We start from the raw sequence: 22,924 nt of genomic DNA on the forward strand, positions 1-22,924 counted from the left end.
AAACCATTTGCTATAAGATGAAAATGCTCCCAAATAATTAAATGCTTGAATGTGAACAGAAATAATCTTGCTTTCATCTACTTCACCATCTTTATATTGAAGTAATGTAAACTACAAACTTGAAATATTTATTTTACCTAAAAATTACTGGGAGTTTGTTACTTGCACTAGGAAGGCATTTGCAAGATGATCCTGGATAGTGCTAGGTATGCAAGAGCCAAAAAAAGCAAAACCTCAAGACCCTGAGCAGTTCTGACTACTTCGTCTGTGACTATTAAGACAATGCAGAGTGAGTTAGTACTCTCTGCAGGTTCCGTTTTTAGGGAGATGTTAAAAAACTAATGTGCCATCACCTTGTGTAGAGCAATATCCACTGCAGCACTGGAAATACAGTTTGATAAGAGTAAGAAGAATATTGTATAGTTCTCTGTCCTTTTGAGTATTGACAGGCTGAATATTGCAATGAAAGTTTTTGGAAAAGAACTTGCATAAAAATAAGCAAAACTATGATTGAAGTATTTGCTAAAAGATCTGTTGAGCAGAACTGTTTTAATAGGTACAGATTTGAAATGCATTCAGAGCTACAAATTTGTATTTTGTAATGGGGTGACATTTACATGGTATTTCTTAGAACCTTCTGTTTCATGCGTTTCCAGACAGAAAGGTAAATAAAGAAGTCATCTGTTATCTTTGTGTTGAATCCTGGAATTTAGATGAATCAGCAGAAAATGCTGATGCACAGTTCAGAAGGTTTGAGAGGAGTTCGTCAGACTGGTGGCTCTTGTCTGAGCTTGGGATACTTTGCTGTTTCATGAAACTCTGTGCTTGAGATTAGAGAATCTAAGGCTTCGTGCTGTCTTGGGTGCACTTGGTTCTCTGGTTCCATGCACCTCCAATGTGTTCTGCAAACCCTGTTTATCTAAACTGATTCAAGAAGAGTACCTTTTGCAAATTAACATCAGAGATGTGTTCTTGTGCCTAGTGTTGTTCTTTGGTTTTAACTTGTTGAAGTTGTAAGGTGAGTTGTTGTGGTGTTTGGTATTTTTGTTTTTCTTTATTCCTTTGGTCTTTTTGCCGACTGTATGGAAACTGAAAGGCTTGGCAGAGGTACCATGATTAGGTTCCAGCTTCTAGGGATTGGATCCAATGCCTGTAAGTATTCGGGTAAAACTGTGTACCTCCCAATGTTCCAACAAATAGAAGTCTTAAATTCAGATGGAGAAAGCAGTGAGTAAAATTTTAAACATTTTATTCGTTGCAAATTCACCTTATGAATATCTAGTTCTAGAAATAGAGGTATTATGCCTGGATATATATTGTTTTGTGCAAAGCTTTAAAATAAACCAATAAAAAAACCCAAGAAAAACGTTTTTTTGTGCTCAGATATATGCATAAATGACTGTTCATATAAAACCCATGTAACACAGGCAGTAGATAATTCCTGTTATTTGTACTGTTCTGTTACAGTGAGGTTTATAGCAGTACAACATGAAATAATCAACTCTACTACTCATTGAGTTGGCTCCCCTAAGGAGAATATTTCTATGTGTAGATAGTGTGGTTTTGACAGAAGGAGAAAGTAAATATGAACAGTGGTTTTATGGAAGGTATTTAGGAGTAAAGTATGTTGTGAAACCCATTGCAGGAAAATTGTAGATACAGGTGGTAGCAGGAATGCTTCCTACAGAAGGATGATTACTCACTTATATTCAAAGTAATAAGTTTTAAGAGGAGTAAATGGACCTACTTGAGTGAGTCCAGAGGATGGCTGTGAAGGTGATTGGGTGCTGAGAGGTTATTTAGCCTAGAGGAGAGAAAGCTCTGAGGAGACCTTACAGCAGCCTTCCAATATTTAAAGGGGTCCTATAGGAAAGCGGGGAGAGGCTGTTTATTAGTGATAGGATGAGGGGTGACAATATTAAGCTGAAGGAGGGGATATTTAGTTTTGATATTAGAAAGAAGTTTTTTCCTGTGAGGGTGGTGAGGTGCTGCAACAGGTTGCCCAGAGACTCCTTGCAAGTGGCTGGAACTTCAGTCCCTCACTCCAGTCTCTTCAGGTGCTGGCACTACAAACCTATGGGCCCTCTGTGGTCTGACTCCGTTTGCTTGCACTCTGACTCTGTTACGCACATACTGAATAGAGAGCCTCTCACTTTGGTCAGAGTTAGAAATAGAGTTTAATAAGAATCACAGTAATGGTTGAGGTTGGAAGGCACCTCTGAAGGTCCTCTAGTCCAGTCCCGCTGCCCGAGCAGGTCCACCTAGAGCCAGTTGCCCAAAATGGTGTCCAGATAGCTTTTGGGTATCTCCCAGGAGGGAGACTTCACCACCTCTACCAGCACAGAAACAACAGACTGCTGATTGGATACAGGGCATGGCCAGACAAATGTACTGATCGGCAAACTGTTTATGCTTGACTGGTTCTTTTTATCCCTTTATTTATCTATTTTCCTCACAACTGTCCTCCTCAAATCATTTAAGTCTAACCGTTTTCCCACCTGTGGTTCCTTCACTGAACATTCCGTAAGTGACACCAGACTGAGTGGTGTAGTTGACACATTGGAAGAACGGGATGTCATCCAGAGGGACCTGGACAGGCTGGGGAAGTGGGCTTTATGAACATTATGTTCAGAAATATAGTTAATTTTTTTTTTTACACTTGTTATAAACTTTACTTTTGTAAAGGGGACTTATTTTCTTTTTCCTTTTCAGATTATTCAGATTATGAAGACAGTTCTGTGGAGTACTTGGACAGATGCTCCTCTCCATTAACACGGTCCTCGGGGAGCTCTCTGACTTTGCGCAGCATGTTCTCAGAGAAGAATACCTCATACCAGTATCCAAGAGCTATATTGTCTGTAGACCTTAGTGGAGAAAGTAGGTTGGCTGAATGGCAATTTTCAGTTTGTAAGCTTAATTGTTTAAGAAAGAGTATTTTAAAGGAAATAATGTCTTACATCTTGCATTGTGGTGACTGACGTGTACTTCATCTATTTAAATCAAAATGCTTACGCTCTTCGTGCTGTTGTGCATGGTGATTGGCTTAGCTTAAGTGTTGTTACCCTGCTCCTGAGGAGATCACATTTTACAGAATTCATCAAGAAATCTAATGTTCCAGCAGTGTGTTTGACAGTGATTTTTTGCTATAACCTTTGCAGGTTAAAACTTCTGACTGCAAACCCACCTTTATTTCTGTCAAGTATTGCATCTCTACACACACAATTTCTCATTTTTATGTTTACTAGACCTTTCAGATGTGGAGTTCTTGGATGATTCCTCTACAGAGAGTTTGTTGCTTAGTGGTGATGAATACAATCAGGACTTTGATTCCACTAACTTCGAAGAGTCTCAGGATGAAGATGATGCTCTCAATGAAATTGTCAGATGCATTTGTGAACTGGATGAAGAAAATGGCTTTATGATTCAGGTAAAGAAATTCGAGGGGAGGGATATATTTTCCATTCGAATGTCATGCTTCTGAAGATGCCCTTTTGATGTGTTGGTGACTGAAATTGCGTAGAGAGCTGTAAATATAAGTGAACAATAACAAAATATTTGTGTTCTGCACTTGGTGGAACTCTGTTCAGTGTACACAGAACAATTGCTCTGGGATGGGTTTCTCTGTAGGAAAAGGTAACCTTTTTCTGTACAGCCAGTTGTTAAATTTGAAATAAAGTATCCTTTCCTGCACACAGATCATTGCTTCTGTTCACAGACCATTGCAGTTACCCCAGGCCTTCTGGTTTAGCCATTGTGCTTTGCAGTAACAATTGTAGAAACCACTGTGCTTACTGTAAATGTACCTCAGCTGTATCCAAGATCTCTGCTATACTAACACGAATATTGTCAGTAACTGTGACGTGTGTCATGTGCGTGCTTCATCTTTAGAAGAGCAGTTCTCAAACTGGAAGTCACAAGCTGGTATTAGAAATTGCTAAGAATTTAAATTTTACTTGGTGTAGAAAAATGGGAAGAAGAATATACAGCGTCTACGTAGTGTTCAGGTGCTAATGGATTGCAGCTACTGCTGCTTATTTATTTGTACTCCAATGAGGAGTGCAAATTTCCCATCTAGTAATAAATAACTTCAAGTCTTTATCTCTAGGAATTCATAATATAGTGATTAGATCAGATGCCAGCAACAGTGAGGAAAAACTCATTTGTCAGTAACTTTAAAAAAAGCCATGAACTTCCTGTGTGTTTTACTCCACTCAAAACCAGGTTTGTATTCAACGATTTATGTGGTACAGTTTCTGTTGAAAATGGTGAGCCTTTTTAGTTAAGATTTGAAGGAAGCGAGTATGACTGTCTTGTGAAAATGTACTTTTGGAAGCGGCAGAAAGACTTGAAAATGAAAGACACAAAGGGTGTCACTGCAAACACGTTATTGAAATGCAGTGCTGTCTGGAGGAGCTAAGCAGAACTTCAGCTATGGTAATAATATGGAAAAGTGGTCCAATGTAGTAATCTTTGGAGAGAGGAAAAGGAATGGTAGCCATAGAGACATGACAAGGAAAGGGGACTTCAATGGTTTGATGTCTGAGAGCATGTCAAAGGAAAGAGGAGAGACTTTCAGTAGTAAACCAGTAGATTTTTTTAAACACAGGCAATGCTGAGTTGAGAAATCTATTTTTAAGTGGTAATTTCTTGCCCATTTCTGAAGTCCAGTGACAACCATGTTTTGATTGCTTCTCCTCTTCATGCCTTGTTTCATTGAGAGCAACCAGTTTGCTGTTTTTAGGCTCTCGTGTCTTACCACTTCTATTTTGCTCTCCTTTTCTCTTGTTTCTCCTCTTTCATTTTATCTTAATTTTCTTTTTCTTTTAGATTTTCCATTGGTGCGGTATTAAAAACACATCTTTCTAGCGCACTGGAGAGATGCTTTGTAAATATAAATAATTAAACTGAAGAGTTTTCTACTTTTCACTGTTATGCTGTAATGTATTACATCATCTTTCTACTTTACTGTAATATTATGCTCCTGTCTTATGTTTCACTAATAAATATTTAGGTGCTAAAATGCCGAATGTTGTAATAAAATATTATAAAATATTACATCTTCAATTTCTTTTTTTTTTTTCCAGTCTGGAATTTGTGGTTGAGGTAACTTTCAGAACTAGAGTGATGCTTTAGCATGACGTTTTTGCCTACCCAAACACAAATTGCCCAACTAAAATACTCTTACTCAAAGCAGCTAGTTAAGTTAAACTACTGTCCTCTGCAATTTGATGATACAAGAAGTAGCTTCTTTCTGATTTTTGAATCTACTTATCTCAGTTTCAGTTTTTGCTTTTGTTTTGTTTCTAATGTCAGTGTGAAGAGTGCTTGTGTTGGCAGCACAGTGTATGCATGGGACTGTTGGAGGACAGCATTCCAGAGCAGTACATCTGTTATATCTGCAGAGATCCACCAGGTATGGGTAAAATTTGCAGCTGTCTGCTTGGGATTTTTAAGCAGATGTTAAGCACTGCTTAAGTTTTTAAAGCTTTGTCTGTTTTGTGTTCTCTCTTGTACTTCTTCGGGGCAAGTGATTCAAAGTTTGGCTCTGAGCAGAAACTTATTTTCATGTTAGTAACATCTGGTTCAGCTATGCTAAATCGTATTGATTCGTAATTACCATTACTTTAGTTGTTGAAACTTAATTCCCCTCAAAACTTAGCACTTTCCTGTCATTGTAGTCTGAAAAGTCTTTCTAAACAAATCATTCCTGTTCAGCTATATGTTTTGCGTATACTTGGAATCACATCTGTTCATTTAAATGTTTCTTTTTTTAGAGAAAAAGGACTTATTGCCACAGTACGTTTCATATCAATTGCAGTTTTATAAGGTTTGTGTTTGTCCAGAAATATGTAAAGAAATTTTTGGAGCTGAATATATAAAATATGAAAAAAATTAACGCTTATTTTGGTAAACAATAGTGCACGAACAGCACGTCTTGAACTTGAGATTGTTAGGATAATCTTGAACTGGTAAGAATTAGGAAAAGTCTATTTACTTTTAAGCTTAATTTGATGAGGAAGATGTTGATTAAAAATGATTCTGTTTGTAAACCTATTTTTCTTAGCAGTTATTTGGAGAAAAACTATACACTTTGGAGGAAAGTTTTAAGCATTTTTCCTGACAGTTGATACAAACACACATATGTGTCTTCTGGTGCAATATCCAACAATCCAGCTGTTTCAAAAGGGCAGTGAGACTGCACCCCCAAATTTACTTTCATTCTGAATTTAAGAAATGAAATCTGAAAACTGTTTGCAGAGGTTTTAATAAGGGACAGTTTTTATCAGTTATTTTTGAGAAGAAAATTTAGGAAAACAGAGCTGGACAGATGTGACTTCTTCCGTTAGGCCCAGTCTGAATCTAAATTTGTGGTATGTAGTCTTGTTTGATAGTTGTGTGCTGTATTCATTGAACAGCCAAGCTTTTTCTTATTAAAATCAACTAATTTGTCTTGTCTTCTTTCCCTGCGTTGTACTAGGTACTTCATTATCCCCTGCTATGCAGAGACTGTGTCCCTAACTTATATCTTCTCTCCCTTCCTAACCAATACTTCTTTTCTTTCTATGTCAGGAGAAAAAGGTCATTCACAATGTCAGTATTTTAAAGTGTATTGGGATAATGGGCAGAAAGGAGATAGACAGGGTATTCTCCTGAAAGGTATGAAGGGCTTCCATCAACCCATTCTTTGTTCTGTATATGATGATAGTCTGGTATGAAATTGGGTGTAAGATATTGCGGTCTTAGTCAGTCTGTTTGTCTGGGTTCCTCGTTGTAAACAATGATATTGGAATAATTAGCATGATACATTTCTAGTTTTGTTTTTTGTTTTATTTTTGCATTTTATGGGTTTTGGTTTTTTTTTTAAATAGTTTTTAAGTTACTATAGAAGCACTAGCTAAATACTCATTCATGCCTGTTGGGTTAAGATTGTAGATGTTGCTGTATCATGGGAAACCTAAGGCCCATTTATGTTAATATCCTATGTGTTGGTTTCTGGTAAAAGGCAATGTAAAAGGAGCGTGTAGGAACTCTGCTTTTTTTTATGAGGCCTTCTTTTAGCTTCTTATGTAGATCTTGACTTCAGTATTGAAGGAAAATCCTTGTCTTTTAGAAACAAACCAGGTGTTTTGAGTAAGTCCATATAAAATCCACTCTTTTAACATCTCTTGGTAACTTAGATTTTCTTTTTTTTTAAAGTAAGCTGCAGTGGCTAGATAAATAAAATGCCAATTTACACATTTTTTTTCTTGCAATTAGATTGATGACAACATAGTTCTTAATATCCTGTAATTGGGTTGCAAAGGTGATTAGATTTTCATTTCAAATGCTGGTTAGAGAATTCTTGAGATTTCAGGTTTATTTTTGTTCTTTTTAAGTGTTAAGAGTTTCCTCTATTCCATGAAAATTAAATTTTAATATGTTAATAGTAAAACCTTGTATCATCGTTTAATGGATAGTAGGAGACATTAGGAGAGTACATCATATATAATTGTAGCACTCTATTTTTAGATACAATTCTGTTGTCTTTGGGTGGCCCTCAATTTGTTTATTGCTTACCCCAGGTCAGAGGTGGAGTGCCAAATATCTTTATGATAAGGACTGGCTAAACAATGGGCACATGTGTGGATTATCATTTTTGAAAGAAAACTACTCTCATCTTAATGCTAAAAAGATTGTGTCAACACATCACCTACTGGCAGATGTATATGGTGTAACTGAAATATTGCATGGACTGCAGCTGAAGATTGGGATATTGAAGTAAGTATCTGTCCAGGGTTTTTTCTCTACCCTTATGTATTAGGTAGCAGAAACTACAATTATTCCATATACATTGTTTTCTCAGATTAAAGTTCTTACTTGTATAATAGTTTAAATAATCCAGGTGCAAGATGTAGCCAAAGTGGATGCGTAATAGTTCAGTGTTGCAAGTGATATTCTCTATAGCTTGCCTTTTTTATTCCCTTTTGTTGCAGAAATAAACATCACCCGGACCTTCATCTCTGGGCTTATTCAGGGATGCGAAAAGAACAAGAACAAATAACTGTTGGGGTAGAGAAAAAAATAGTGACTTTGCCAGATGCCGTTAATCCAACTGAAAGGACGTGTCGTGGTCAAAACCATAAAGAGCCCCCCAGTATACCCCTGAAGATGGAAGAAACATACATCACAAGTGAGCACAGTTACCAAAAACCGCAGAGTTTTAGCCAAGACTGCAAAGCAGTCGCTGACCCCATGAGCTCAGATGATGAAGATACAAGTAGTTTTGAGGAAGATCAGGAATTTCACACAGAAAATAAAAACTGTTTACAATATTCTTTTAAAGACGATGGCATGAATGAGCAGGTAAGTATCATTCTTCATCTTGGAAGTTTCTTAGCTGGAAGAGTATTCAATCTGATAAACTTTTGCATGTAGAAGTATTTAGAAATGTTCATTATTATGAGTGTCGACTTATATATTCTATGAAATCAATCAGTAGAAATCACTAGAAGGAAAGCTGGATCATAGGAATAGTTTAAGGTGAAATATACTCGTTTCAGCTGGTGAATGAAATGCAAAGTATGGTTTAAGTATTGCCTATGCCAAAACTGTTTATGCTTAATACAGTGTTTGGGGAGTGGGGGGAATCCTACGCTTAAGATGAAGAGTCTTGACACAGAACTTACAAGTTTTTTTCAAGGTAAAGAAAATGGGATGCTTCCGTTTTTCTCTCAAGTCTTCTTTCTATGTGTTTCTTCTGTTGTTGTGTGTTAAACTGAGATTTGTAATACTGTTTATTGTACCATATTCTTTTGAATGCAGCACTATCTGGAATTCTGTCCCCAAGTAATGTTTTACTAACCAACTAATTTCACCTCACGTGCAACTTTTTTTGAGTCTTTTATATTGCATATTTCTTCTAATTAAACATTTCACAGGTTTTTAGTCAGGATTATACTTGGCTATTGAAACATGTCTTGCTTTTACATTAATAGTTTGAATCCATTACTTTGTGGAAAAGATCTGAAATTTGTTGCTCTAGTTTTAGTGAAGAGTTCTCTTTGAGCAAAAACCAAAGTAAACCAAACCTTTCTGTTTTCTACAATATCAACTGTGTGAGAATAAACCACCCAACTCATCCCCCTTTTGAAGTACAGTTTCTGGTGTGGAAGAAATGAGTAAGATACATCTTGTTTCTCTTAATTTTTGTTTTGAATGTGGCATGTCATCTCTATAGACTGAATGGAAAATTTTGGCTCACCCTAGTTAGAAATAACTTTGTATGCTAAATCACATGATTATACTCAGTTTGTGTAGCAAGGAGACATGCAACAGTGTGAAATACACTTTCCTTCCAACAATAGCTTAAATTGTCGTTGTAAACAGTATAAATATTTTTAGAATTAAAAGAAAATGTATTTGAGCAGTGAAATGAAACTAATGTTTCCTTTAGAGACTAAGGCATATATCTATAAAGCAAGATGCTCGCTGTTTTAAACCAGGGTGTTTGAGGCAGTGTCAGAGTACTCTTGTCTTTGGGACATTATACTTCACCTTGTTGTCCGTAGTCAGCCTCAATAAGCCCTGCAAGGTGCAATAGGGCAGCTGAAAAGGCCCCTTTTGTTTCTTGAACATTTTTGTGCTTACCTTAAAACCACGATGACACTGGCATTAAAGAGCTATTTTTGTATGACTTAACTTCGCCTCTCTAGGGCTTTGGATTCTCTCTTCTAGCATCCCATAGCACCTTGAATATTCTGGTTTTTCATAATGTTTTGTCTTATCCTAACCTACGTTTCTGTTACTTTTTTTCTTTTTTAGACAGTGTTCAGATTGACTGTTATCAAGTCCCATTTTTGACAGTTAATCATCTTTAAAATTGTATTTGGTTTCCTTTTTCTTGCTTCTGAAAGCATCAGCATTCCTCACCTGAACCTCCTGTTTATTCTTCACAAGCTGTGTCCTGTACTCGGCTTCTCTTGCCATCTCTGCCGCTGCTCCCTGATTGTGTACTTCAATCTCTTAACTTACAGAAGGACCTGTTTGATTTTGTGTTTTATGTTTTCAAGGAACATTTGCTAGCCATTTGAATAAATGCAGAGGTCATGCAAGGGAAAAAGAAATCTTTAATAATGTTAAGTTACTTAAGCTTTAAGAAATTATCTGACTTACTGCAGTGGGCATTTAAAAGATTCACCTAACAGACGCTCTTGGTTTTAGAATTATGGAGTAAAGTCACTGTAAAGCCAGGGAAAACCAGCATTCTTCTTGCATGGTTTGAGAGGTGATCTGAAATCGTAAGAAATGAGACATTTCTTATTTACAGAGGAAATACCCTTTATAAAGATTAATAACAGTTCTAATAGTAAAAACACTGTGGAGGCAAACCTGTGTCTTGAGAGATGAAAGATTTTATCTGAAAAGTTTTGAGAGTTTAGAAGCTTTCATGACTTCTAAAATCTATGTTTGGTAAGCAACACCTTTAATGAATGTTGTGAGCATTAAGGATAGTTGTCCTTCAGGACTTAGTCATAAAACTGCAAGAAGGTTGGTCCAAGTTTTTTTTAATTGCTAATAAGTCTTAAAACCAACCATTACTTTTTTTCTTAAGAAGTAACTTAAAATCCATTGGCCTCTGTTTCCTTATTTCCCTCTCCTCTCATTCTTCTCATTCTTGACTGAATGAAGTAATACTTTATGAAAAATATGGTGTTAAGTCTGTTATTGTGTAACATGAAAAATAATTAATTAATCAGGGACATGTATCAATATGGTAAAATTCACACCTTGCTCTGGCGTTTGCTATGAACTGACACTGAGCACATGTATCGAGTATTTTAGTCCATATAATAGAATTATCAATAATGACATAAATTCATCAGGTATGAAGTCATAATGGGTGCAAAATGGAAACTGTGGATGCTGCTATTTAATGGAGATGCTGAACACTTAAACTCATTAAATCCAGTATGCTTCCTTTGGTCATTTCCATTAGCTGAAACATCAAACACAGAAATATGAGGAACTCATGTATTATCTCTGACTTGCTGTGAAGATGAAGTCAGTCTTCCTCAGATACTATGTCTGTGTAACTCTGTGTGTTACTGCACTTGTAATTACCCCTAAACACGTTCAGTTCTGTCCCAGACATGTGCTTGCAAGTTATGTGGGACCACGGCAGGGGCAGGAAGGCAGGTCTTTTGTCTTAAAGAACAAATAGGATGGCCAGCTTATTTGTGCAGAATGATGACTTTTGTCATCTTGGATATTATTGCTTTTTCATAGAATCATAGAATGGTTTGGGTTGGAAGGGACCTTTACAGGTAATCTAGTCCAACTTCCAGTTTTAAGGGTTTTTCCTTCATTGTCTGGCTAAAGTTCAAACAAACCTTAGGGTTTTGCACATTTCTGACGACAGGTGACTGATGCAGGCCAGCACTTAATGATTTAAGTAATGATTTATTTAAAAAGGGAACAGAAATGCAGTCTGTCTTACTGCATTAAACAAAGTGCTTGAGCTGGTCAACCTTACCTCTTGCCTTGTTCCCCTGGTGCTATACGTGCTTATTTGTATGAATTTGCATTTTGTTTGGTTTAGACTATCGGTGTGTCGTGATACGTCACTTTTTGAGTTAGCTTTTTGTCAAGTAGACAGAAAGACAATTCTAAAACAGCGTAATTGAGTATGTGACTCATGTTGACATCAACACTAGAAATTAAAAAACAAAACTACTCTCTTTAAATTACAATTTTTTTCTTTCTGTTGGTCCTATGAAGAACTCTGCTGAAGGAAACACTGTGTTTGTTTGTAATGAAAGAAAAGGCTCAGAAGAACAAATGGACACACATCTTCAATGGCAGCTAAATCTCCTTACCCATATAGAGAATGTACAGAATGAAGTCACCAGCAGAATGGACCTGATTGAAAAAGAAGTTGATGGTAACTGCATTGCAAGACACTTTTTAATACACCTGTAGCAACACCTTTCATAGGTTGAAGGTGATTTGAGGCACTGAGGATGTATTTTTAAGAACTGTAAATATTACAGTACGTAAGTTTGCTCACCAGTCATAGAAATTAAGAACGAGGGGAGATTGTATTCTAGTCATGGGAGTTATCTTTTGACACATAAAGTTGTCTTATTACTCTTTGCAGTTTTGCTTTCAATGTTCCTGCTTATACTAGGCAGTATTTCTAGGCCAACGGGGTTGATCTTTTCCTTTCTCTGTCTCTACAAGCATAGAAATTCCTTTAAAACCATTTTGTAATCTGGCCCTTGTAAACAGGAACCTGTTAAAAGTGACAGAATTAAGCCTTGCATTTTCTGTTGCAGATCTGTTATAACTAGAAGGCCATGATCTGAGGTTTCTTTTATGTATGTAGATGGTAAATTGTTGGCTGAGGTTATAATGTGTTCCTAAGTATGTTTTTCTAGTACAGTCAAATTGGAAGATTAGTTTGTGTTGTTTGAGTGAAACACAGAATTATTTGTTGTTTCCCTAATAAATGTTTCTTCTTTTAAATAAAAATCACAGCTTCAGTGTATTTTCCCTTCTTAAAATAGACAGAGTAAGAAAAAAAAGGTTTAAATTTTTATGAAAACTGTTTCTCAAAGGCTCATTCTAATCAGCTTCTTTTTCTTCCTGTAGTTTTGGAAAGCTGGCTTGATTTCACTGGAGAACTTGAACCACCAGATCCTCTGGCAAGACTCCCTCAGCTTAAGCGACGTATCAAACAGCTCTTAATTGACATGGGAAAAGTACAGCAGATAGCAACACTTTGCTCTGTATGACAAAAGGAAGAATAAAGAAGTAAAAATAGATTCTTGACAGTGAATTTGCTTACTAGCCACAAGACTTACAGGAAGACAGCAAAAAGCTGAGCATTTAACTGGTTCTATGCCGATTTCATTAACAGCCTGAAGCTTTAGAGAGAGGAGAGTAAAGATAGAGTAAGGAATGTTATATTTAAATCTGAATATTTGATGTCCAAGCTTCAAAATGTAATACGTCACATAATGAGAAATGAAGTTATGATGTTAATGTGCTAAAAATGAAACTCCCCATATATAAGAAAGTTGAATAAACACAAACCCTGCGAAGATCAATGCTATGGTTTTGAAACCTTTGGCAAAAAAAGTCTAAATTCGCAGAATTCCACTGACTAAAAATTCTTGAACTGCTTTTTTAATGAATTCTCTTTATCTTGCTAGTGAAAGGTAGACACAGAGATCTGTATCCTCTCTACAAGGAAAGTTTTTTAGATTATTTCCTTCTCTCATGAGTGTTCAGAAAAATGAACATGCTAGCTTTGATTTTTGAAAGAAGTTACTTATCATGATTCTCCTTTTTGAAGTATTTTTAAAAATAGAAATCCTTATTACAGCACCCTTAGGCTCCTTTAAATCTTAAGTGGCAAAATAGTGGTCGGATGTGCCAAATAATACTAAAACCACTGGGATGAGAGTTAAATTGTGACTTTCATGAAGATTTCTTCCACAGTCCTACTTGGTGCCAGCAGTCAATCCAAAATTGTATCTAGTTTATATTTTTTTTTATTTTCTATTGCAGTATTCAGGATTCAAGGTACAATTTTTGTCCTGGGTAGCTCTGTTCTGGTGTTGGCCCTCTGAGGCTTTACTGTCCTCAACTGGGATGAGGAATGGTAAGAGCAGCAAAACTGTCTGTGGCTGTGAATAGCCTAAACCACTAGAATAAATATCACAAGATACATTATCCAAGATGTTTTTATTAAATCTTTCAGCTTCAGTGAATGAGACGTCATGAAACCAAAGGCAACCTACTTGCTCTGTTAGCTCTTGCTGGATTTTGAGCCCAGGACTTTCCCTGTGCTTATAAGTTGCCGCTGTACCCAGTGCTACGTACATATTTGTATGTATATGTGTATAGTTACACATGTACATATATGCATAATATATACCTTTATATCTACACATGTCTAGTTTTATTACAATAGACTATAAGAACTGGTGGTTAACATGAAATGTTACCTTTTAACAAGCAGTTTCTAAGATTGAAAATAATGTATGTACAGGTTTTGAAATTTGTAAAATATGACTGTTAAAAGGAGGCTATTTAACTGATGACATTAAGATACTTGAACATTTTATGCCTCATGTCTGTTTATCAGTTCTAGTTATCTGTATAAATGCATTTTAGAACCGATAGACAGTAAACTTGAATTTACTTTTTGATAAGAATACAAGCCACTGTACATTCAAAAATTATTTAAATTTGCAAACACACTGTTCTATATGTAAGGTACTGTATGTAAAACTGTTTATTAAAACTATTCTGCATACTCTACATTTTCCACTTTTCTTCCTGATCTACATGCAAATGTAAAAAAGAAATGATTGTTATAATGTACAGACCATCAAAAAAAAATCAAATACTCTTGGATTGCCTTTTGAGGATGCATAAAATTGAAAAATGTGCCAAAGATGGATTATCTGGGAAAGACTGTGCAACCAGTGCATTGAACTTTCATGATAAAACCATTATTGAGAAAGCGAGCAGCATTGCTGGTTCACTGCTAAAATAAACCTACCCTGACATTTCCCTTCTGTCTATCGTGTCTGAAGTGAGTTGTCACTCTTGATGTACAAAGCAATGTGTAAACCCCTGTTACAGAGTGGTTGCTATTTAAAAAGTCTCGCCACGTCATACTTCTAGGAGACATTACAGAGCTACATGGTGACATGGAAGTTAATGGTGGAATCATGATTGGCAACTTCATAATGCAGAAAGAACAGAAGAGCTAAGGAGTTGTTGACATTTTTATAGCAACTGTTAATGAATAAAATACTCTGTTATATAGTTGGATGCTTAAATAACTACTTCAAACAATATGAATAATTGAGTGACTTGCTTTTGGATACGTGAGATTTGTTAATATCTTACACATTTGCTGCATATCCTTGAATGTAGTACTGTGTGTACTGTATAAGAGAAATGTAAATACAGATGAGTTACTTTATTTCAAAGTGGAGTGTATTTACATAATTTATACAGCATACACTGTAGCAATATTATGCAATGTGTGTGCATGTGTGTGGTGTAATATAATTCTAAATGTTACTGAAGGTAGGGGTGGTCTGAGAGATCACTGGTGGGAGAACAGAAGTTTGATGGTTAGTGCAGAGATGGAGGGTTAGTATCCTGAAAAGGAAATCATAAGGTCAAAGTTAAAGTTACTCTTGCAGCTTTAACTTGTCTTTTGTTTGTATATGTAATGGTCTCTAAATTTACATGAGTATGTAATCTTATTCCTCGGGATCCTGCCTCATTCAGGACGGACCGTGCTTGAAAATACAAATAATCTGTTCAGTATCTTTTATTTTCATTTCCTATGTAGTCATGTATTATAAAAATTCCTGCAAGCATTCAGATCTAAGAAATACAATCCGAGTGTCCTTACAGACAGTGCTGTCATACATTGTGTATTGCTTGAACGCTTCACAGACTTCTGAGTTTGCTTTCTCAAATTGTGACGTTAGTCTGTAACATGTGAACATTAGTTTTGGCCCCAGTTTCTCAAGTATTCAAAGGTTTGGGGTTCTTTTGAAGTTTTCTCTTAACACTTATAAGTCAAGTGCCATAAAAACGATAAGTGTTTTGCACAGAATGTAACCTACAGTTGATCATTTTGCTTGTCTGCCACTTGAACCCACTATGATCTGGCTTGTACCAGCATTTCTTCTAGTTGGCCTTATCGAGAGGATCTTTTTCCTGTGGGCATTGTTTTCCATCTGTCTTCCTGCTTCCTCTGTAAATATGCCAGGGACCTACACACAGCCTATTTGCAGTGTCATTTCTTGGGGTGTGAATTGCAATTATTTGTGTTGTATGATGGAGGAGGCAGACCCTCTTTGAGGAGGGAAGAAATAGTGTATGATAATGTAAGGACTGGTTTTGATGCATGTACGCAGAAAGGTACATTTGCAGCTTTCTTTTAAGTTAATATAAGTTCTCAATAGTAATAAAATGGAAATGCTATTGTACAGAAACGTCCTGTGATTTCACAGGACTAAATGGCAAACCTGAAGAGCCTTTAAAAGACCAGCCTTTTGTCTGAGGGTTAGGATTTTTTTTTCGCGGGGGTATCAGGGTGAATCATTTCAAAGCCTTCTCTTTCCTGTGCCCATGGCATCAGGATTTCTGCATTTTCAGTTGTGGTGATAGCAGTGGAATATCAGTATTGCAGTCAAGTATTAAATACAGTCTTGGTGACATGATCAGATATTGCATGATGGGGCCATCTGTTTTAGTTACAAAATGGAGGTACTTCAAGTTGTGTGGTAGGGAATAGGCTGGAGGACGCTTCGTGCTAACCCTTGAATAGCTCAGGATGGTAAGTGTGTGTATTGTGGATATTCTGGCCTTTGTTCAGACGTGGAGTAATCTACAGTGGTAGAAGTCTGTTGTCCTCTTTAAGATAGTTGAAGAACGTGGGTTGCAATTTTCTGATAGATTTCATATATCTGCTGAGTGGCAAAGAGTTGAAACTGTTCTTCCATGGGTGCAGTCCTCTTGTATGTCTGACAACCACCCGTCTCTCTTAATTTTGCCTCTGAGCTTCTATGTGTTCTTATATGTTTGTTCTGCAGCTTGGATCTGTTTCTCCTTCTCGGCTTTCTGCACTTTGTCATCTTCTGTGATTCCCGGAGGGTTTCGCTCCTCCATTCTGGTGCCCAGTTCTCTCTGGCTGCTGTGGAAAGCAGTCATGAAGGGAAAAGCATCCTCTGCCTCCAGTGGCAGTACTGCCTCTCTGGCAGTATTAGGCTCCAGAGCTCCTTATCAGGCTGAAGGCTGGGATATGTAAGGAGTTGCTTGAACATCACAGTAAAAATTATAGAAGTATTTTGAGGCTTGCAAACCAGAATATTTTTGTATTTGAAGGGAAACTGTGACTATTTTTCTTGGCTGAAGCTTTAAAAGATGCAGAACGGATCCTGAACTGAACTGAAGCTTGGTGTAAAAATGAATTACAGAAGCAGGGGGTAGGAAGAGCTCTGTGAACAGGAGATTCATAATGAGAAGTGTGCAGTCAGGCCATCTTGACTACCTTGCATTGCTGTTATATGGAGGTGCAGATGTGTAAAGGTGGTGCATGCAATTATGCCATCAATTTGCAAGGGATACTCATCTTTGCCATGTCAGTTTAAAAATCTGGAACCGTAGATTTTCTGTATATGTCTTAGATAAGTTGCAGTGTATGCATCTTAATTCTGGAATGCTTATTAAGGTCAGAGGCTTGATCACTTTGAAAATGCCCATTGATATCGTCACATTTTGTTTGACACTTTTTTTTTCTGTTGTATTGAGTCCATATGGCTTAGGTGATGATTTTACATAGGATGTTTGAAATACTTCAGTAATGGTTTTTATTATACTGTGTTATGTCCTGGCCACTGGGTGCGGGGGGTCTGTCTTTAGCAATAAGTATATTATACACTATGTGTATATCTGTTTATATATGGAGAACAAGTGTGGAGCGTGTAATGATGGTGAAAATACACTGCACAGAGAGCAGATGGTGCATTTGGCAGCCATTCTGCACCAGCCTGAACAAGACAAATAAAACACAGGAGGCTGCATAGAGGAAATGGACTAGCGTGAAAAATCATTCAGTGAGTTTTCCTTTCCATACACAGTAGGCCTGTGTGCAAACAGTAGGTGAGCCAGCCTTATTCTATGGATTGAATAACCGTAGCTGGTTCAACTACTGTTTGCCTCAAACAGCAGCCTTCCTTTCTTTAGAACTGGCCAGAGCTGCCTCTGTTCAGCTGTAACCTGTGCACCAGTGTATTGTCACTATGCGCTCTGAGAGAGGTAGGTAGTAGTGCACTATTATTAAATCTTCTATGAGAGAAGCTAAATACTTTCTTCTGTGAATTGTTTTTTATAATAGCAATAATGTTGACTGCATTCTAATACACACAATAAAGGTCTGTTGAGATTGTTATGTGCCTGGGCTCCTATTTAGTGGACTTTTGCTTTGGTGAACTAGTGAGTGCTTGTATACATTCTAAAGCTTTAGGGAATCTTCAGTTGTATTTTTAGCCTGTGGTCAATAAGTTATATACAGTAATTGATACTCCCTCATTTGTACACATTGCAAAGCTTTAGGGAATCCTCAGTTGTATTTTAACCTGTAGGCAATTTATGCACTCAGTAAATTATTTACAGTACTGGATTACTTACTGCATGGCGAAGTAATTAGAAGATTTTTCTGTTCCTGAACTGCTTTGGTGTTTTAAGAGTTTCAGGATTTGAGTTTTGCAATGCGCTTAGTTCTTTGAAAGACAATGTCTTTGAAAGACAATGTCTTTCAACGCCACATTCACAGTGTCGACCTCTCTTCTTGTGGGCAGATGTCTGCCTTCTAAGGGCATTTCTAGTTTTGTGCCTTTGTACAATCCTCATTACAAAAGTTCGATTTGCTTTTGGTGATTTCTTATATTTTAGTATTGCCTATAAACTGTTGTCTAGGACACTTTTATAGTAGGAAAAAAGCAAACAATGCTAAGAAAGTTTATATCCTATATGTACCGTGGAACAGGGTTGAAATGGTAAGTGGCAGGTGAATGAAATCAGACAGAATCTAGAGGAGTTAGCAACAGAGAAAAATTGTTTGTCACAGCCAAAATAAGCATGATCTTAAACATGCAAGCAATTCCAAAATTTAAATTCTGAACCATTTAATCATTATTGAAGACACAATCTCAAAGCTTTCTCAAACTTAAGATTGAAGGTCAAATTTAGATCTTGGAGTGAATAGTACACTGAAACACTTATTCTAATTAGCAGACTTATTAAAGAAGAGGTTTACTGAATCAGACCAAACCTCTAGCCAGTTCAGTGTCTTATCTTCACTAGAAGTATGGTATCAGCATCTGTAGAAACACACTGACTATAAACGATCTGTACAAATTGGTCTTATGCTTAACGTATCCTTCAATGCTGGTAAAGTGAGGTTTCCTTTACCGAGGTTTCCTTTACCAAGTCTTCATGAAAGCCATCAGTTTTATCAATCAATGACAGCTCCATGCTCCATGAGTTTGGTCTATTTTTTTCATTCATTTCTCTCTGCAACAGCAGGTGGCATACTGCATTCCACAGCTTTGTTTTGTGGCAGAAGGAGTAGCATTTGTTCTTGAACTTTCTTTCTGACTCTGCTGCCTGTAAACTGTTGCCTTCAGATCAAAGAAGGTGAAGTACTGCATTATGAAAAGGAACAAGAGTAGTCTTGTCCTACCAGGACTAGTAGTTTGGTGCCTTGTCACTGCCCTTGCGTGACAGGTGGTGCCTTTTCTGACTGTGTTATCTTTTGGACAAACCCTGAGTTGATTCAGAATGCAAATCTTATCTTTTGTGACACTGCGGGTGGCAGAACTGCTTATACTTGGGGTCTTAACACAATCGCCATCCCAGATATTGTGAGAATAAAATAAATATTTTTCTACCTTGCACCACTATGGTACTATTGGATAGAGAACTATGTTATGTCCAATGGATAAGAAAAGAAAAATCCATTTCACCTGTCCTAAAAATTGTTCATTTCTGTAGTGACAACGGCAAATTCTAATGTTCTTACATGGGATTCTTTAGGTCTTTTATTACAAAAGGCACTTCGGTGGTAAATTATATATATTTTTTTTAATAGCCAGCTGGTAAATTATAATACAAAAAACCTGAAAAGTCCTCTGCCCACTATTCTGATCTAGTCAAATGTAGTATAGAAGTTACTGGAATGCCCCAATCATTCTTTCAATCTGAAGAACGTATCATGTATGAAGTGACTGAAACTTGTATTGGTGTGGCAATGTTTTTTTCCTTATCACCTTTCAGTTTTGCTTCTCATGAGGACTTCTTAAAACTTAATCAGAGATAAGTGCTTCACAAGGTCTTGCCAAAATCATGTGAAGAAGATTGAAATGTATGTCTCATTCTTGGAAAGAAATGTACTAATTGTAAAACTAGTTCTCCTCTATCTGTAAGTGTAATAAGTTGCTAACAAATAGTGTGAGTCTGGTTTTACCTCATCTTTTCTTGAAACATGGGAGAGGGTTGTCCAATACTGGTGATTCATTTAACACAGAATAGTAGTTCATTATTTAAAAATAAATTAACTAATTGATATAGGCATAATTTGATAATGTTTTTAGGTCATGAATTTGTTGCTTCAAATTCACTACCTCATTCAGGAGGCACCGTTATTGTTTCTTGAACTAATGTTGACTTCTCGGGCTCAAGTTTTATTTGGGTGACAGCAACTTCTCTGTGGGTATAGGTAATGTGGGTGTTTGTTCATATATAGGAATTATTCACCTTTGGGCTTTTCAATATGTAAAAATTGCACAAACTGTATTTTCTGCTAAGAAAATGTATGGAAAACTGGAACAATTAATAAATGGTCTGCTTCTCCCTTGAGGCTGTGATTTCAGTATTTAATCACACAGATGGTTTTCTTTCCCCTAAACAATTTAAGTCTAGATTGAGTAGCTTTTTGCCAATGTCCAACAAACGAAACTCTGATTTCCAGCACTAGAGCAATGATTTTGAAAACCTATTAGTTTTAAGGCCATATTGGCCACAGCACCCATTTGACTTACTCCTTTTCTCCCCTTCATTGGTGAGCTAATTTAAGATAATCCTCAATGTTTTCCGAGGTACTAAAAATAGAGGTCAATTCACTTGTCCTTTCACTGGTTATGCAGTGAGGCTTTTCTTAATTTATATTTGACCAGCCATAGATGACAAGTGCCTTTTTTTCTTGGAAGAATGTGGATTGCACATATTGCTCTGTAAACTATGGGGTTTTTTTAATCCATGGGCTATTGCATCCCACTGAAATTGCGTGTATTAAGATGCCCGTCTTGGTTTGACGCACATCTAGAAGTGGTTTAAGTGATGCCAGTTGCTAAAACTCACTTTCTTACTTTGTTTTTCAAGAGACTCTTAAGAGTTGGCTGATCTTCCCAACTTGCATAGTTCAGAGGTGATTTTTCTGAGTGTTTCTGAAGCGAATAAAAGTAATCTTTGGAGTCAACTCTATGTAGGTATTGCAGATTTGTGCTTCTTTCTGTTAGTAATAGCACTTTGATACCACCTTGGTTTCCTGTCTGCTCTACTTTGTTTTCAGCTAGTAATGGCCTTTGATAGCAAAGAATAAAGGAGGAATTGAATGCCTACCTTGATAAGCTTGCTTCTCTCCCCATTTGCTGTGCAAGGAACCTGAATTACAATTGTTTTACTAGCTTCAGAAAACTGGAATAGATCAATATCATGCACACCCCCTCAACGCACTCTGGCTATAATTTTCAGTGGCTTGGAAACCATTGTGCCTGCAAGAACTGACCCTGGAGAGCCTGTGACCCTGGACCAGGCTGTTGCCCTCCTGTAACTGCCTGACTGCACTGGGAACCAGACACAAACCTGAGACTCTTGAGTGAGAAATGTGTGATGGTCAACGTTTTCATCTTTTCTGATTCAGCCACCCTAGTGTTCTTGCTCACTATTCTTTGGTTGCTCTGTATATACATTTCCCTACAAGTGCTATGCTAATCCAGAATTTTTTTTTCTATGCCTGTTTAATCAGTGTTGTTACAGGATTTGTCATCTTTATGCCTCTGAAGGTTGCCTTTTATGGTTTGTCATCCATGCTGGACACCTTCATTTTTTCCCAGCTGGATCTTTCTGTGGACTATTGACTTACGTCAAGTCCAGACAGGTTGATTGAAAGTTTAAATGAGTGGGATTTTATTTGGATTTTAAAACGCTAGTCATGTTAAAGCAAACTGGTGCTGCTGTTTGAGATCCCATTTACAGTATGTATCAAACATAGCACTGCAGTGGTCTACAGCCTACAGAGAATGATGCCTTTAAGTGCAACCTTAGTCTGTAAGACAGTATCGGTAGAGTCATTTTTAGACTGTCTAGTACTCATGAATCACAAACAACTGTGCTGTCATCACTTTTTCTTGAAATTGGCCTAAGTCTAGCCTCAAATGTGTGCTTTTGTTATTATCTTATTATTCTGGACTCATTTGTCCAACTAGCTTTGCAGAAGTGAAGGTGAGTTCTCATAATTCCCAGTGCAAGCAACTGCTAACTGGCAGTCATAAGAGATGGACATGTAAGAAGTTATACTCTGGAACCAAGGAAATTATATTTCTGGTATGTTTTAGGTCTAGAGTCTTGCATGTAATTAGTACAAAAAGGCTTGACTTAATGGTTATGATGATCGCACACCTGGGTGATGAAGCCCAAGAAGCTAAGCTGCTTCCTGTCAGGTACTCGGCTGCATTAAAGCATGTGGTGCGAGTGGGAGTAAAACCAAGAAGTCAAATGCAACTAACTCTGACGCTCAGTTCCCTTCATAGTCAGTGGAGGTGCATCTGTCTTGTTTTTCACTTAATAAATAACCACATTATGAATTTATTTACTCCCAGTCCTCCAGTGCGTGGAGGCCTAGCTCATGCCTGTCTTCTCAGCAGGCTTTTTGGAAACAGAAAACTGTGCTTCTAGTGCAGAGCACTAAGTGTGGTTGTTGCACGGTGCAGGTGAGAGCCTGAACTCTGGGCTAGGGTCAAGTCAAAATGCTCAATTTGCCTGTTGATATAACTAATTTCCCCCGTGCCACCCATGCACCTTCTGCTGCTTGTTCTCTCTGATGACTGGGCTCAGTAGTGCTCCCTGGAGCAGGGATGAGAACCACAGTGGCTGTTCCAGGTGACTGAGCCTCTTGTGGTTTTCTCAGAAGCATCATATGCGTCACGCTCCCAATTTTGTGGCCAGTCTACCAGCACATAAGTGAACCCATCAGTGTGGTGGTTGCTATAAAAAGGCAGGTGAAAGTTCCACATGGAGTGCAGGGCTGCCTCTCTGACAAAAGGGGATGGAGCTCTCCCATCGCAAG

The 22,924-nt window shown here is 37.2% G+C and overlaps 1 protein-coding gene across 8 annotated transcripts in view; it reads left to right on the plus strand.

Annotated features, from left to right (window-relative positions):
• The window catches only part of PHF20L1 (PHD finger protein 20 like 1), a 56,575-nt gene extending 36,139 nt beyond the window's left edge, over nt 1-20,436 (plus strand). For 5 of the 8 annotated variants that reach the window (XM_069854684.1, XM_069854690.1, XM_069854685.1 and 2 more), the window contains 8 exons: nt 2,713-2,877; nt 3,246-3,427; nt 5,314-5,413; nt 6,571-6,657; nt 7,563-7,758; nt 7,974-8,343; nt 11,758-11,920; nt 12,631-20,436. In XM_069854684.1, the coding sequence (XP_069710785.1) occupies nt 2,713-2,877; nt 3,246-3,427; nt 5,314-5,413; nt 6,571-6,657; nt 7,563-7,758; nt 7,974-8,343; nt 11,758-11,920; nt 12,631-12,773 (1,406 nt within the window). In that variant the 3' untranslated portion in view covers nt 12,774-20,436. The remainder of the gene's footprint in view (nt 1-2,712; nt 2,878-3,245; nt 3,428-5,313; nt 5,414-6,570; nt 6,658-7,562; nt 7,759-7,973; nt 8,344-11,757; nt 11,921-12,630) is intronic. The other 3 variants (XM_069854688.1, XM_069854691.1, XM_069854692.1) reach the window with 1 other exon arrangement.
• Nucleotides 20,437-22,924: the final 2,488 nt, after the last annotated feature.

The sequence above is a fragment of the Phaenicophaeus curvirostris genome, chromosome 3 (assembly GCF_032191515.1).
Source record: "Phaenicophaeus curvirostris isolate KB17595 chromosome 3, BPBGC_Pcur_1.0, whole genome shotgun sequence".
NCBI lineage: Eukaryota > Metazoa > Chordata > Aves > Cuculiformes > Cuculidae > Phaenicophaeus > Phaenicophaeus curvirostris.